Here is a 16,026-nt window from a genome sequence, read left to right as displayed (position 1 = left end):
TCATACTATATTTAAAACCTGATGTTACCTTTTTGTAGATAAGTGAAATTCAGCTCTATGCTGAACCAAAACCAATTTTCTTCTTCGATTTTTTCTCATATGAGTATGCCGTTTTGGCCTCCACACCATCTATTCTGCCGGTCGCCATTTCTGAGGTCTCTATTTATCATAAGTAGTATTCGCGCAGTACAACCCGAACGTATTCAGAGTAAGTTCGGGATTAGTTTCCAAGGCGCAGACGTCAACGTAAACTTATCCTGGACACGTTCAGGATTTTTCGCTCCGCGAACAATTTTCGGATTCGTAATGTAATGACGGATTGCATACATTAAGGTTAGAGACGGAAGCCTTTTGTTGTCCCCTTCCTTATTTCGAAATCAATGTCAACAAAAATTACAATAAAAATGCAACAAATTTGTATGTCAACAAAGAGAAAGAGAATAACAGCAACAGGCAAAGGATTAACTTTCTATTCAATGCCTTTCTTAGAAGTTAGAAATTTTGTTAGAGTCTTTATTACTTCGACAATATATATATGTAATTTGGTATTTCCACGCCGAAATCTGGCTTAAATTTTTGTAGAGACTAAAAGATTGTTGTTACTTGGAAATTGCAGCTTGTTATTTAGATATAAAAATTACCTTTAACCCCTTCGGTACGGTGATGCACCCGTGTGCATCATGGTTGACTGTCAGCTCAGTACGGTGATGCACACGGGTGCATCATGAGTTTTCGTTCGCCATATTATACTATCGTGCCACAATCTGCATCATATTTCAGGTATTTTTGTTCCGTCCGAATTAATTTATTCAAATCTAAAAGTGGGCAAACCACGCCCAAAAGTGGGTGATGTCCAGAAGGAGATTAGATTTAGTTAATTTGATTGGTGGTAAGGTTGTTTGACTGATGGCATTGTGTGGGAGGTAAACTTACTGTGCTTCTGTTTACAACTTACCTTACTATCCCTTGCAAGATAATTCAGATGGAATTTCCCAGATTAGGAGACTGGCACCATATCAAGCACAAAATAATCTGGGGAATTCCATCCGAATTATCTTGTTTATCTTTTTTAATAATTTTTGTTTAAAATGGTATTTTATGGATAAAATTTAATTTAACTCACATACATACTATGTAGAATAATAAATTTAATAAAAATAGTTTTATTTCTAAAATTAGTGTTATTATTACATTAACTTTAATTAGTTGCAGTGTGATACTGTATTTTAACCGACCGCGCGAAGCCGCTCGGTAAGAGCTAGAATCCGTATATAGGAGCCGACTTAGCGATTGACGGTCCGGCACGAAGAGGTTAACTTCCTGGGGGTTCAACATTATCTGAAGGAAGGAATAATTTAGTAAAGCAATCACTTCCAACTTTGATATACCTATGTATTGAATTTGATAGGTTGTGGTTTATTACACCACAAAAATAATGAAATATAACAAGACACAAGAAATAGTTTCCGAATAAGTTTGATGTGTTGTTTATGTTTCATTATATTCAGTAAGAGACTAATTTGGCTCATAAATTAAACTGAAAAATAAACCACAAGAATATGTAGGTTAAAAAAAGCACTACTTTTTGAGTTATGCGTAGTTGAAAATTGGCCATTTTCATTGAAACATAATACCTTTTCGGACGGTTTTTTGTGAAGAACTTAAAAACTATGCATCGAACTAAAAACACTATACATATAAAACATCTCACAATAAAACACTGAAAAACGTTTGTTTTTCTATACTTCCACAAAATTTATTACAACTATGTTATTACTACAGCTGTTTCGGCAAAATGCCTTTCTCAAGTGATATATTTTACAATGTGTTTGCCTTTTTAAGTCTTTAACTGAAGACGTTGAGGAGTGGGGAGCTGTTTGTCTCGAGTTGGTCATTCAGAATTATATCTGTATTTTTCAATTTATTAATTTCCATTGATTCTAAAAGTGATAGCTTAAGGCCTTTATTTTGAATATGTAGAATTTGAAACTCATTGAAATAATCATAATTGACCATAATCATTGAAAGAATGATTATGGTCTAGAAGGTGAAGTGCGTATGTAGAAGTGTCTGTTTTTCTATTGTTGAAAGCCCTTTTGTGTTCTGCTAGCCCTTCACCGTAAAAAATACACTAGAACTAGTTAATAAAATACAACATTTTCAATTGCCCAACAACTCCAGACTAATTTCATTTGGCGTAAAAAATCTTTTTCCTAGTGTTCCTCCTACAGAAACTTTTGTTTTAGTTAAAAACCTTTTAGAACATAATAGTACAAATCCGATCATTGCATCTGAAATTTTACACCTTCTTGAAATTTGCATAAATCAAGACTATTTCGAATTCAATAATCAAATTTACACAAACAACAGTGCAGGACTTATTATGGGTAATCCTCTAAGCCCATTACTATCGGATATATTTATGAACCAACTTGAAACAACAATTTCTAAACACCCCTTATTTAAACAGTTCTTATATTGGTGGAGATACGTGGATGACATACTAGTCTGCTTTACAGGAACTAACAGACAACTTGACCAATTTCTATCATACAGTAATTCACTTCATAGTAATATTGAGTTCACAATAGAAACAGAACAGAATAATTCCATAAACTTTCTAGATGTAACGATTACCAGACTACACAACAAACATGAGTTCTCCGTATATCATAAACCTACCCATACTGACACAACTATACACAATTCATCATCCCATCCTACACAACACAAATTAGCAGCCTACCATAGCATGATACATAGACTGACAGAAATTCCTATGACAAAAAATAACTGAGACAGAACTAAATATCATTAGACAAATAGCAGTAAACAATGGCTATAACGAACAAACAGTTAACAACATTTTAAACCAAAAACTCCATAAGAAAGCCTTGAAATTAGTGTATCCATCACCACAGAAAGAACCCAGTACCTTCTGCTCTCTCACATATACTGGCAAAATAACAACAAAAATAGCCAGATACATAAAAAAGAAAGGAATAACACCAGCTTTCAGAACTAACAACAACTTAAGCAAACATATTAAAAACAATAAAAGCCGAAAGAGAAAGCAACTACAGAGTGGTGTGTACAAACTAACTTGTGGCGACTGTCCGAAAACTTACATCGGTCAAACTGGCAAACAGTCGACAAACGGATAGCAGAACACAAAAGGGCTTTCAACAATAGAAAAACAGACACTTCTACATCCGCACTTCACCTTCTAGACCATAATCATTCTTTCAATGAAGAGTTTCAAATTCTACATATTCAAAATAAAGGCCTTAAGCTATCACTTTTAGAATCAATGGAAATTAATAAATTGAAAAATACAGATATAATTCTGAATGACCAACTCGAGACAAACAGCTCCCCACTCCTCAACCTCTTCAGTTAAAGACTTAAAAAGGCAAACACATTGTAAAATATATCACTTGAGAAAGGCATTTTGCCGAAACAGCTGTAGTAATAACATAGTTGTAATAAATTTTGTGGAAGTATAGAAAAACAAACGTTTTTCAGTGTTTTATTGTGAGATAAAATGAACTTCCATCAAGTAACGGTCGAATCCATCAATTACATATAAAACATTTTTTTTTTAGATTATAAATAACAAAGAGATTCGTTGCTTCGTAAATGTTCTATTTATAATACAAAAAGAGATATGGTAGGTGAAAAGAGTTTGATTTTTGGTGCATGCTCAAATTGGTGTATTCAACTTGAAATAACAGAGGTTTTACGTGTATAATGCTACCAACGCCTTTTGTAGTGTTTGAAGAGGCCTTTAAAACGAGCACCATTAAATGCCGGTTACATTCAAACTAAGCGAGATATGGTGCAAAAAAATATATGACTAATGTTCTTTAAGGAAAAATGAAAAGTACATTTATTTTAACCCCTCATCCACCAGAATTTAAATGCATTGTTTTTCTTCTGCAATACCTTTTAATATAATGTTATTTCTACTTTCAGAAAGTTGAACGGGTTTAAAATAAATGGTTTTTGTAAAAAATGTGATCATATTATATGTAGAATGCATTTTTAAATTTTGTAAACTATTAATTTCTCAGAAAAATGAACTAATTTGAAATGAAAGTATGACTATAATATTCTATTGATTTATGCAATAGTCTATACATCTATAATGTGTCCCCGAAATATGGCATCGAACATTTTCTTAAATGCAGGAATTAATGATGCATAAAACATAAAATATTTTCAAGTATACAAGGTGTTTCTAAAATATCAAAATAACGAGTAACTTTGTTATTAAAGTTATACTTCGTTAGGCGTGATTGAGGTTAAATTTTATTAATCTGCGCGCATGCGCACACAGACAGTATGGAGTTCGTTACTAAATGTTTTAATTTATGTATGTATCAGTCCAGAAAAGGTGTGGAAAGGATATATTAGTGTTTTTAAATATATTTTTCTATAAACGTGTTAAAAATGCAATTTATAGCACTCCATAGGAGTGTTAAAAATGCTACTTTAAAGCACCATTAAAAATTTTAAGGCACTGTAGTTAAAAGTGAATTGTCAAATTGTGAAACGTCAAAATATTTATATTTCATTTATTAACATTAATATTAATAATACAACTTGCGCAATTTGAAAAAGGTGGTTTAAAATGTTTTTTTTAAATTGAATTTAAACTCTATTTTTGCATTTTTAACACGTTTGTAGAAAAAAACTATTAAAATTTGTTAGAATATACAAAAATAAAAGTAGATGTTATTCTATAGTTGTTATGATTTACGTATTGACAGTATAGGCAGTTTTGATGTAATGTCAAGAAAAATATAAAAATGGAATGTCAGTCCAGAGAAGTTCAAGTAAAAGTTTTTGTAGGTATTGTCCTGTAATTGAGAATGACTAAATTATAATTGTTGATATACAAGACGTTTGTAAAAAAAATATTGTATGATATAGGTGTTAAAAAGTACATTTTTAAGGCACTCATGTGAATTGCAGAATGAGCGAAGCGAATCTTTCACATACATGCCTTAAAATTGCGCCATTAACATTTATATCATAAATAACTATTATTATAACTTTGTGTATTTGGACTTGTCTTGTCTACCTCGGGAATAAGATGATAAGTAATATTTAAAGTATTTTATAATTAATTCACTTCGTATGTTTGTCACTATGTCTGAGAAATCTTGTAGCCCGTATAAACAAAAGGGTATAGCTCAGTGGTAGAGCGTTGGGCTGGAGATCAAGAGGTCCCCGGTTCAAATCCTGGTGTTTTCTAATCTTTTTTTAATTTTTGGTATTGTTTTAATAAAAATTTTTGGAAAGTAGTAAGTAAAAATTAATTTAATCTTTAAATAAAATACAAATAAACTGTCCGAAAGTATATTTATTTCATTGAAATCATATTTAGAAGTATAACTTCTTACGTGCGTACAAAGTACACACATTCTTTTTTTTTATATAGAATGCCAGTATCTAGTACGATAACGATAAGAGATCGGTACGATAAAGTTCTCGGGCGGCCTTTCCATCCAGCTTTTTAAAGAGTATTCTTTATTATACGGGTAGATATCCATTCCATTAGATCTTCCGAGTTTCATAGTTTCTGGACTCGATTAGGGTGAAAAGGTGAAAAAAACGATTATCAGAAAAAAATTCTATACTTTGACAAGAAATGATTTTACAAATTCATAAACTATTGCAAGACATCCCGAACACTCTTCATCATACATACCATTCCAAACAGACAACGTTCATACCCACAAAAAACCAAGCTCCTATATATTTTTTAAATTGCCATTAGTATAGTATGTTAACTGAACAAATACGCAAAGAAAGCAAGATTTGCATTTGCACGTTCTCTCTTTCTTTCTCGTTCAAGGCAATTTCCCGCCATTCTTAGAGTGACAAGAAATTTCCATGCAGGGACTTTCATACATTCGGGCCAATTACTTTAGACAAGAATATTTTATGTCATTGCAATCCAGGAAATTATTATTCACAAGCTAATATATATTTACTCAAATAATTTATTATACAGTACTTAAAAACAACAACTGTGTAACCACAAAATATAAACAATTTAAAATATATAACTATTAGTATATCAAATGCAGGTTCGTATAAATATAGAGGCACATATGAGGCGTATAAATGCAAAACTCGCTTTTTGCAAAAAATACCAAATATGACTTGATTGTAGTTTAAAATTCATTCACCAACGTACATTTAGAAAAACTTACCAAATATTTGCAAAACTGTCTCCTTACCGGCTATTTTGTGACGTAAAAATCAGATAAATATGCAAAGCTCTCTTTTTATAACGTTAAAGAAACATTTTTATTGATTATCTCACAAGAGTATAGCTTCCATAAGGCGAGTTTTGCATTTACACACCTCATATACACTATGTTCGCGCTCCTCTTGTGCTCCGCGCTCCTGTAACTGCTCCACATAGTGGATACGTACGCGCTACCGGATCGTGCAACGGTGCGCGTTCTTCTTCAGCGCGCCAATCGGTGTCGGTTTATACACTTCTCCAAGAAATTAAAGCACCAACTTAAAAATTAATCATTTTTGATGTCTCGAATTCCCTAAACCTGTTGTCCAATTTAAGTGATTTTTTAAATATGTTATAGTCTTATTCTTTAACAATATCGCTGTAATAATATTGTTGTTAAACAGGTAAATTGTCATTGTATACCGGGTGTACCAATCAAACTGTAATTTTTTCTAAAAGTTCGCGTCACCCTGTGGAATATACTAGCATTTATAAAATACTGCAATTAAAACCCAACCATAGTCTCATGTTTTCTTAACATTCTGTTTTTTGATCCATTCGCTTATGTTGAATAATAAAAAAGTTAGGTATTTTAACAACTGGTCTTGTTTTTCATCAATACAGGGTGCTTTTAAATAAGTATGGCAAACTTAAAAGGGTAATTCTGCATGAAAAAATAATGACAGTTTGCTTTATAAACGTATGTCCGCAAATGCTTCGTTTCCGAGATAGGGGGTGTTAAATGTTACTTACAAACTGACGATTTATTTATTGCTCTAAAACCGGTTAAGATATGCAAATGAAATTTGGTGGGTTTTAAGAGGTAGTTATTGCGCATTTTTTGATACACAATTAGGAATTTAATATTCACCATTGGCGCGCATACGGGTAATATGGCCCTTATGTGTGCCAATAGTGAACATAAAATTCTTAATTGTACGTCAAAAAATGCGCAATAACTACCTCTTAAAACCCACAAAGTTTCATTTGCTTATCTTAACCGGTTTTAGAGCAATAAATAAATCGTCAGTATATAACAAAAAATTCCACTCCTTACCTCGGAAACGAAGCATTTGCGGACATAAGTTTATAAAACAAACCTTAACCATTATTTTTTCATGCAGAATTTCCCCTTAAAGTTTGCGATGTTTATTTAAAAACACCCTGTATTGACGAAAAACAAAGCCAGTTGTTAAAGTACCTAACTTTTTTATTGTCCAACATAAACGAATGAATCAAAAAACAGAATGTTAAGAAAACATGAGGCTAGTTTGATTTTAATTTCAGTAATTTATAAATGCTAGAATATTCCACAGTGTGATGCGAACTTTGAGAAAAAATCACAGTTTGATTGGTACACCCGGTATACAATGACAATTTACCTGTCTAGCAACAATATTATTACAGCGATATTTTTAATGTATAAAGCTATAACATCAGACCGGACAACATATTTAGGAAATTCGAGACATCAAAAATGGCCCATTTTTAAGGTGGTGCGTTAACTTCTTGGAGAAGTGTATGTAGAGGAGCGCATGCCGTATTGATTGGAGCAGTTGCAGGGAGCACAGAGCGCAAGAGGTTCGCGAAAATAGTGGATATGTGCCTTTATGTAATCACATTGTTAATTTCCTGAAGTACACCGAACACAAGGCAACATAAAAACAGCTAATTAACAAATAAGTTTTGACACATACTGTACAATATACAATGAATACTTAAAATTATATATATATAAACAGTAATTTAACGCAACTGTCATAGGCCAAATGCTATGGTAAACATTTGTTGCAAATATTTACTACAAAGCAGAGTATCACATTTTTTATTTGGTCTTTGTTAATGAATCATTCTTTCGATGGTAAAAAATTATAGAATTCCTTAAAGAAATATATTTTATGTATGAAACTAATATAAAGATTTCATTCAAAAACATGTTAAGAGAATAAAAATGTTAGTAAAAGTAAAAAAACTAACAAGGCTATTGGATATAATTTAAAATATTTTGTAATGACTCTGATGCAGAGTTTTAGATAAAACAAACCTTAAAAAAAGTTAAAATCATTGTTTAACCTTCCAGCGGGCGTGCCCATTATTATCACATAAGTGAGCGCGTGTCTTAAATTTTACGTGTTTTTTCTAGGGTTTCTATTTTGTCCTTCGGTAGGTCAAACCTCCCGACCATAAGTGACCTTGAGAAAAGGACATGTATCTTGAGGTAAATATTTGAGGGTTGATCTGAAGATAAGATGCTCTTTCTTTAGGCTCAACGCTAAATTTTTCAAGAAAATTCTTCGTTATTTAGGAGCTTGGGCTGAACATGTCAATGTGTATAAGATTTGAGCATTTATGTCGTCAATATTTGTCAGACTAGAAAACTACACAGGGCCATCTCTTTGTTACCCTACAGGCCAAGTAAACGGTACAGATCTTGTCTCCAGTGCCCAATCTACCTTTCGTTTCATTGTAATCTAGTATAACATGAGGTTTTTTCGTGTCGGGATTCATTTTCCATGAAAAATACTTCAAATTTTCGGACCCACCACAAACCAGTAGAGGATCAGAACTAATATCGAATTAAAAGCACTCTACAATGATGCCGATATTGTCCAAGAAATTAAATTACAGCGACTAAGATGGCAGGTCACTTGCATAAACTTCATAACGAGAGACTTGTCAGACTGGTATGGGAGGAGATTCCTACAGGCAAAACACCACTCGGACGTCCCAGAATGCGATGGAGAGATAACATCCAAGCAGATCTCCCGAAAATGAACATTCCATTTAACCCTAGGTTGATAAAAGACCGAACAAATTGGAAAAAAGTTGTACAGTCAGCCAGGACCCATCCAGGGTTTAGACGAAGAGGCAGCGCTGAAAAATCTCTTTGAATTTACTAAAGCTAGATTTTTCACAGTTGATTACTGTGATTGTGTAGAGAAACATACTGCGGTCGGTCAAGCGAAACGTAGAACAGGGGTTACTGAGAGGATATCAAAGTTGCCTTCCTACGAAGGTAATTAAATCCATTTATTAAGGCTGAAAATCAGTACACACATTCTAAATTGAATATAAATAAAAGTTATTATAGTCGGTCAGCTCTATGACGGGACAGAGCCGGTCGGTCGGCCCCAATGAATGTACAGGGTTATTCACTATATTTTGACCCCCTTGTAAACTGCTTTATTTACAGAATTAGAAAAAAATGTAAAATACAAAAATTATTCGATTTTTTAATTATGATTTTTTGACATTATGTTACTAGTGAAGTCATCCATCTGGGCGTGATGACGTAATCGACTATTTTTTAAATAAGAATAGGGGGTCGTGTGCTAGCTCATTTGGAAGGTTATTCAATTCTCTATACAGTACTATAAACATTAAGATAATTATTTATACAGGGTGTCCAAAAAACCTTTTTGAATTATTAATTAAACAATTAATTTAATTAACAAAAAATTTTTGGCACCTTGTATAATTAATCATGTTAATGTTTATATTACTGAATAAGGAATTGAATAACCTTTCAAATGAGCCAGCACTCGACCCCTATTCCCATTTAAAAAAATAGTAGATTACGTCATCACGCCCAAACGGATGACGTCACTAGTACAATATATATGTCAGAAAATCATAAATTAAAAATCGAATAACTTTTGTATTTTACATTTTTTTCTAAATTCTGTAAATAAAGCAGTTTACAAGGGGGTCAAAATATAGTGAATAACCCTGTACATTCACTGGGGCCGACCGACCGGTTCTGTCCCGCCATACAGCTGACCGACTATAATAACTATTATTTATATTTAATTTAGAATGTGTGTACTGATTTTCAGCCTTAGTAAATGGATTTAATTACCTTCGTAGGAAAGCAACTTTGATACCCTCTCAGTAACCCCTGTTCTACGTTTCGCTTGACCGACCGCAGTATGTTTCTCTACACAATCACAGTAATCAACTGTAAAAAATGTAGCTTTAGTAAATTCAAAGAGATTTTTCAGCGCTGCCTCTTGGACTAGTTGTACCGCTATGTGATGATGATTATCCATTTTCCAGGAAATTTTGTCGATATCAAACATCTGTGCTTACACCCGATACATTGTTAGTTTAAGAACATTCAGAGTCTCACAAATACAGAAACTCGACGCGCTAGAGGCTAGACTGTCTAATATGAGCAGGGGGTCAGATCACGTGTTTCGTCGTAAAATTTACGACAACGCGCCCGCTCGAAGGTTAAATTAAATTAAAATGAGCAGTGTTGTGTTTGTTAAAGTGTATAGTAAGTAGTGATGTAAATTCGGTTCATAAATCTGATAGAATTAATCAGATTCTGATATTCCTGATCAAAGGCAAAAAAAAGATCAGCGTTTAATTTAGATTGTAGAAAACAATATAAAATGCAAACTAAATACAAAATGTATATTTTAACATGTTTTTTATATATCAAAATTTTGAATTAAAAGTTTTTTTTAATTTTTTGTGTCGACAGAGGGTAGAAAAAAGTACATATTTATTTGTGTTACATATGTATTAAAAGTTTACACAAAAAATTGCTGCTATGTAGTATTTATCTGTATTCACCAGCTGGCTTACTATATTAAAGGTAAAATGCACAACTTTTAGTATCAAATACAACAAAACATATTGCATATAAAGGCATTGGCCCATTGTAGGTCTACAGGACATATTTCTCTCAACACTCAAGTTTCTTCTTGGTAACTTTTGGTCATGTGAAATTTTCCTCGTAGCCAATCAATGTTTCAACAAAATCTCTCATAACACATGGTGATTAACGTTAAAGATACAATATAAATGTCAAAAATTGTTTGAGATTAGCGATGTAGTAGGTTTTGACGAAAAAAACATTGGAAAACATGAGATTTAGGAATAAATTAATAAAAAAAAAGTGTACAAGAGCCTCTTCTCCATGAAAATCTACTACGATCACTATGCTTCAGACTAGTTTGAGAGCCAAAATAAAAGCATCTCTCCATTTTGGCCTTTTTAAAAACATTTTTTTAAAAAAGTACCGGACCAAAAAAATTTAGTTTCCTTACTTCCTATTTTCTACATTAATTTAATATATTATATATAACAATACCAGTTGGGCGTGGCTTTAGATAACAGTTTTACAAAAATTCAGCTCTCAATTATAAGAAAGATCGGCAGTTCTTATAAGCAGATGCAAGAAACAGAACATAAATATCTGTCTCATAAGCATAACAAACATAAATGCATAAAAATTATTTGAAAATTCAAAATCCACAAGGAAAAAAATTTCTGTAGCTGTCTGTATACCATTCATCACAAAAAATGTATTGAAAATCCTTTATAGAAGGTATATTATTTATTAAAATCCATTCAAGGACTACATCAAAATCACAAAACGTTTTGAACCTAAAAAGATGGTTGTCAGTGCTGATACAGTTTAACCACATGCTGAGCCATAAAAAATACTTGTGATATAAACCCTTTAAATGTTTTAGAAATATGTTTATACATTATTATGTATACAGTAGAACCCAGCAAATCCGAACTAATTGGGGAGATAGCCTGTTCGGATTCCGAAAAGTTAGGATTATCCGAAAGTTAGCCTAACTAATAATTCCAAGCTTTCGTTGTCTTTGATTTGGAGTCGCAAAACGTTCTCGTAAGAGTATGGACAATATTTTTGACTGCAAGAGAATTGAAGTAAGTTTATATATGTAACCTTTATAAGCACTACATCTAAAGTACATATTCATTTTTAAGAAATTTTCAATGTCAAAGCCCTATTAATCCTACATTGTTCAATTTCTGGTATTACTCTGTATAATGAACATGTTTTTAAGTTTTTGTCGTGAATTTTTAAATTTTGTTCACTTTCTGTTGGTTCGGATTTGCCGGGTTCTACTATATAATCTATAATTCTAAGTTGCGTTGACAACCATCGTCTGTAATGTAAGGACATATCCATCAGATCAGCAAGCTACGTATCGTGTGGGGAGTCATGCGATGGCTAAGGGTCATATCTAGCACAATTTTATCAATCGTTTGTAATTATACATAATCATGTAAATTTAACATTTTTAAAACATTTAAACGGTTTATACACAAGTATTTTTGGTGGCTCGGCATGTGGTTAACCTGTATCAGCACTGATGATGATCTTTTTAGATCTAAAACGTTCTGTGATTTTAATGTAGTAATTTAAGGAATTTTAATAAATTATAGAGTTTTTTCAATAAATTTTTAAATATAAACTCTTTTACTTTTTATTTTCTAATTATATTTATTGACTGGAGTAGAAAACTGTATTCAAATATCACAACAAATAAAAAGCTTTAGCTTTTGTTGCAAAAAAGAGTATATTTTTTTATAATTAGATCGATAGCCTTCTATTTTTATTCAAATCAGCAGTTTCAAAATATTAAATATTGATATGTTATTAACAGGTTTATCGAAACCAGTAGACTTTTCTGCAACTAAAGTTATTATTGATGTAAAAAACAATAGATTACAATATATTCAAAGGTTAAATTAATTTTTTACATTAATATTACAAAAATGAAGTCTTAATAGTTAAACAAGCAAGCCAATAATTATTGTCTGTTATATTTAGATGTAACGAACATATTACAATTCCAATAGATGCTAAAGAAACAAAAAAGCTTTATTAGTTTCTTGTTAAAAAGATCTCTAAGTACAATCCGACCAGAATACTAATAGATGTGTGATAACTTTCTATGTCTCCTTTATGGACAAATCCTTTATCCACTAGGTATAGTGGACAGAGCTCAAGAATTTGACTATAAAGGAGGCAGATAAAGTATGCTCACATAGTATTCACATTCTGGTCGGAGTGTATGTATTATAAAAATAAACATCCAAAGATCATAACTTCTTATTTTTCTGATAAACTATTCTAATGCATCACAAGAATATTTTTAAAACAAACCGTTCAAATTTTTAAAGACATGTTTTGGTAAATTAACTTATTTTTAATTAAAACCAATTAAATTAAGCTGGAAATTTTGAATTTTCTGTGAAACCTATCCTCAGTTTTATAAATTAAATGGTATTAATGGCCACATTTAAAAGACCACTGTTTTTCTTGATAATTATCAGTAACAATCATTTTTCGATATAATTTTTTCTGTATACATTTTATAAGAAATAAGGAATCTTTCTGTACGCTAAATTGATGTAAAAGTGAAAACTAACGTCACACCCAGTAAAATGAATAGTCACGTTTTTTGCTTGTCGCACTGTTTTAAAAAAATCCATCGATCTTCACCAATGGCACACTATGCTAAGTGTTCAGTAACACACAGTTGGACACATAAATTTTTTCACGTTTTTATGTGAGTTTATTCAGCTTTTTCTCTAAAAAGACCCGTGGACTAAACGATGACGGACAAATCACATTTTCACATTTTTTGGTCCCGGCTACGGCTGCATTTGGTTGGAGACAGGTTTTTTCTCGTTTTCGATCCGTTTTAACACGTGTTCCTTACAAAATGCATGTTTTTACTACCGTGTTATCATAAAACACAATGGAAAAACATACTGTTAAAAAGTAATGCGAACATGCTTAAAACAAAGGGAAACGTTTTTTCCAACCCTGCCTGGAGATAGGCCGGGGGCACCTTTAGCGAAACAAACCTCCAGGATAGTACTAGACCAGGATAAGTAGTACTAGACCAGGGTAAGTAGTACTAGACTAGGTTGTACTCACGAAGATTCGACTGCAATATTGTGTCTTTCACTGCCGCAAACACGAATTTTATATTTTCCGTATCTGAAAAATTAAACACGCATAAATCATAAATACTTTTAAAAATTAAACAAGTATTTCTGGAAATTCAAACAAAATCTAAATTTGAAATAGTTTCATTTTAAAGACAAACCAAGAATTCTAAAAATAACAGGCCAAAAAAATTGAAATACTGGTTTGATAATGTATGTATTAATACAGGGTGTTTGGTAAAGAATGGGCCATAGCTTAACCTCAGATTGCTGAGGTTAAAATAGATCGATTTAAGCTAACTTACCTTAGTACAAAAGTTGGTAATAACCGAGATGCAGGGTGTCAAAGTTAAACTTTTATTTTATTTATTTCTAATATTTCCTGATAGGCGTGGGACAACAACACAAAATTTGGTAAGTGGTGCTGGTACTGTAAACCCTACTAAATTATGTTAAACAAATGTTTCTGGCCACTAGCAGAGGCGTGCGACGGGGGAACGTGAATGGTTGGCCCTTCCCAAATTCTACGCCACTGGCGGAATGTCTATTTTAGTGCAATTTTTTCATTCTCCAATACTTCTATGTAATTAACATACTCTTTATTCGTAACGATAAAGTCATTAGTTTTCGAGATATTTGAAGCTAAAAACGAAGGAGCATAATACATTAATCAAAATAAGTGTGTCTTTTCATTTTTAACTTCAAATATCTTGAAAATTAATGACTTTATCGTTACGAATGAAGAGTATATTATTTACATTGAAAGTATTGGAAAATCTAAAAATTATGCTAAAATAGCAGTTTCATCAGTGGCGTAGAATTTGGGAAGGTCAACCATTCACTATTTTGTGTCGTACGCCTCTGGTAGTAGCTAGAAACGATTATTTAACATAATTTCGTTGGGTCTACAGTACCTACACTTCTGCCAAGTATCATAAGGATATGTCATACAGTTTTATAGTACCGGGCACACATAGTTCTTAAAGTTTTAAATAAAGAATAAATTATTAAAAAAATGAATACTTTAAAATAATTTGACATATCCGTGACATACTTGGTAGAAAGTGTAGGCTCTGTACACCCTACTAAATTATGTTAAATAATCGTTTCTGGCTACTACCGGAGGCGTACGACAGGGAAAAGGTAATGGATGACCCTTTCCAAATTCTACGCCACTGATGAAACTGCTATTTTAGCATAGTTTTTAGATTCTGCAATACTTTGCAAATAATATACTCTTCATTCGTAATGACAAAGTCATTAGTTTTCGAGATATTTGAAGTTAAAAATGAGAAGGCACACTTATTTTGATTAATGTATTATGCTCCTTCGTTTTTAGCTTCAAATATGTATCTCGAAAACTAATGGCTTTATCGTTACGAATGTAGAGTATGTTATTTACATAAAAAGTATTGAAGAATTAAAAATTGTACTAAAATAGAAATTCCGCTAGTGGCGTAGAATTTGGGAAGGGTCAACCATTCACGTTCCCCCGTCGTACGCCTCTGGTAGTAGCCAGAAACGTTTGTTTAACATAATTTAGTCGGGTGTAAAATACCAGCACCATTTACCAAAATTCGTGTGGTTGTCCTATGCCTGTCAGGAAATATTCAAAAATACATAAATAAAATAAAAGTTTAACTTTGACACCCTGTATTTCGGTTATTATCAACTTTTGTACTAAGGTAAGTTACCTTAAATCGACCTATTTTAACCTCCGGAATCTAAGGTTAAGCTATGGCCAATTCTTTACCACACACCCTGTATATTATGGTTTGTGCGTCGAATCCAAAAATGAACTCTGTGTCACTGTAGCATGTAGGATCATAGACAGGTCCTCTGTATATTTCTACATTGTACATCATCAAGTGTACAGATATATGACACCTACAATTTAAGATAGAAGAGCTATACTAGATAGATTACTACTTGTGCCAGTGAGAGATAGCGTCTATGCAATATCACTCTTTAATAAATTCACATTTGTCATATCTAACTATCGTTTGGGGTAGTACAAATCAAAAACAGCTACATCC

The 16,026-nt window shown here is 32.2% G+C and overlaps 1 protein-coding gene across 8 annotated transcripts in view; it reads right to left on the bottom strand.

The window, feature by feature from the left end:
* Positions 1 to 5,623: 5,623 nt before the first annotated feature.
* Positions 5,624 to 16,026, bottom strand: part of LOC114336320 (guanine nucleotide-binding protein G(q) subunit alpha) — a 70,553-nt gene continuing 60,150 nt past the window's right edge. For all 8 annotated transcript variants that reach the window (XM_050655132.1, XM_050655128.1, XM_050655127.1 and 5 more), the window contains one exon: positions 5,624 to 14,042. Coding sequence is in view for 5 of the 8 variants with exons in the window: in XM_050655128.1 (XP_050511085.1) it covers positions 13,960 to 14,042 (83 nt within the window). In the remaining 3 variants the exon portion in view is untranslated. The remainder of the gene's footprint in view (positions 14,043 to 16,026) is intronic.

This window comes from Diabrotica virgifera, chromosome 6 (genome assembly GCF_917563875.1).
Source record: "Diabrotica virgifera virgifera chromosome 6, PGI_DIABVI_V3a".
NCBI lineage: Eukaryota > Metazoa > Arthropoda > Insecta > Coleoptera > Chrysomelidae > Diabrotica > Diabrotica virgifera.
The sequence above is the reverse complement of the archived record's forward strand: the minus strand, read 5'-3'. Positions and strand labels throughout refer to the sequence as shown.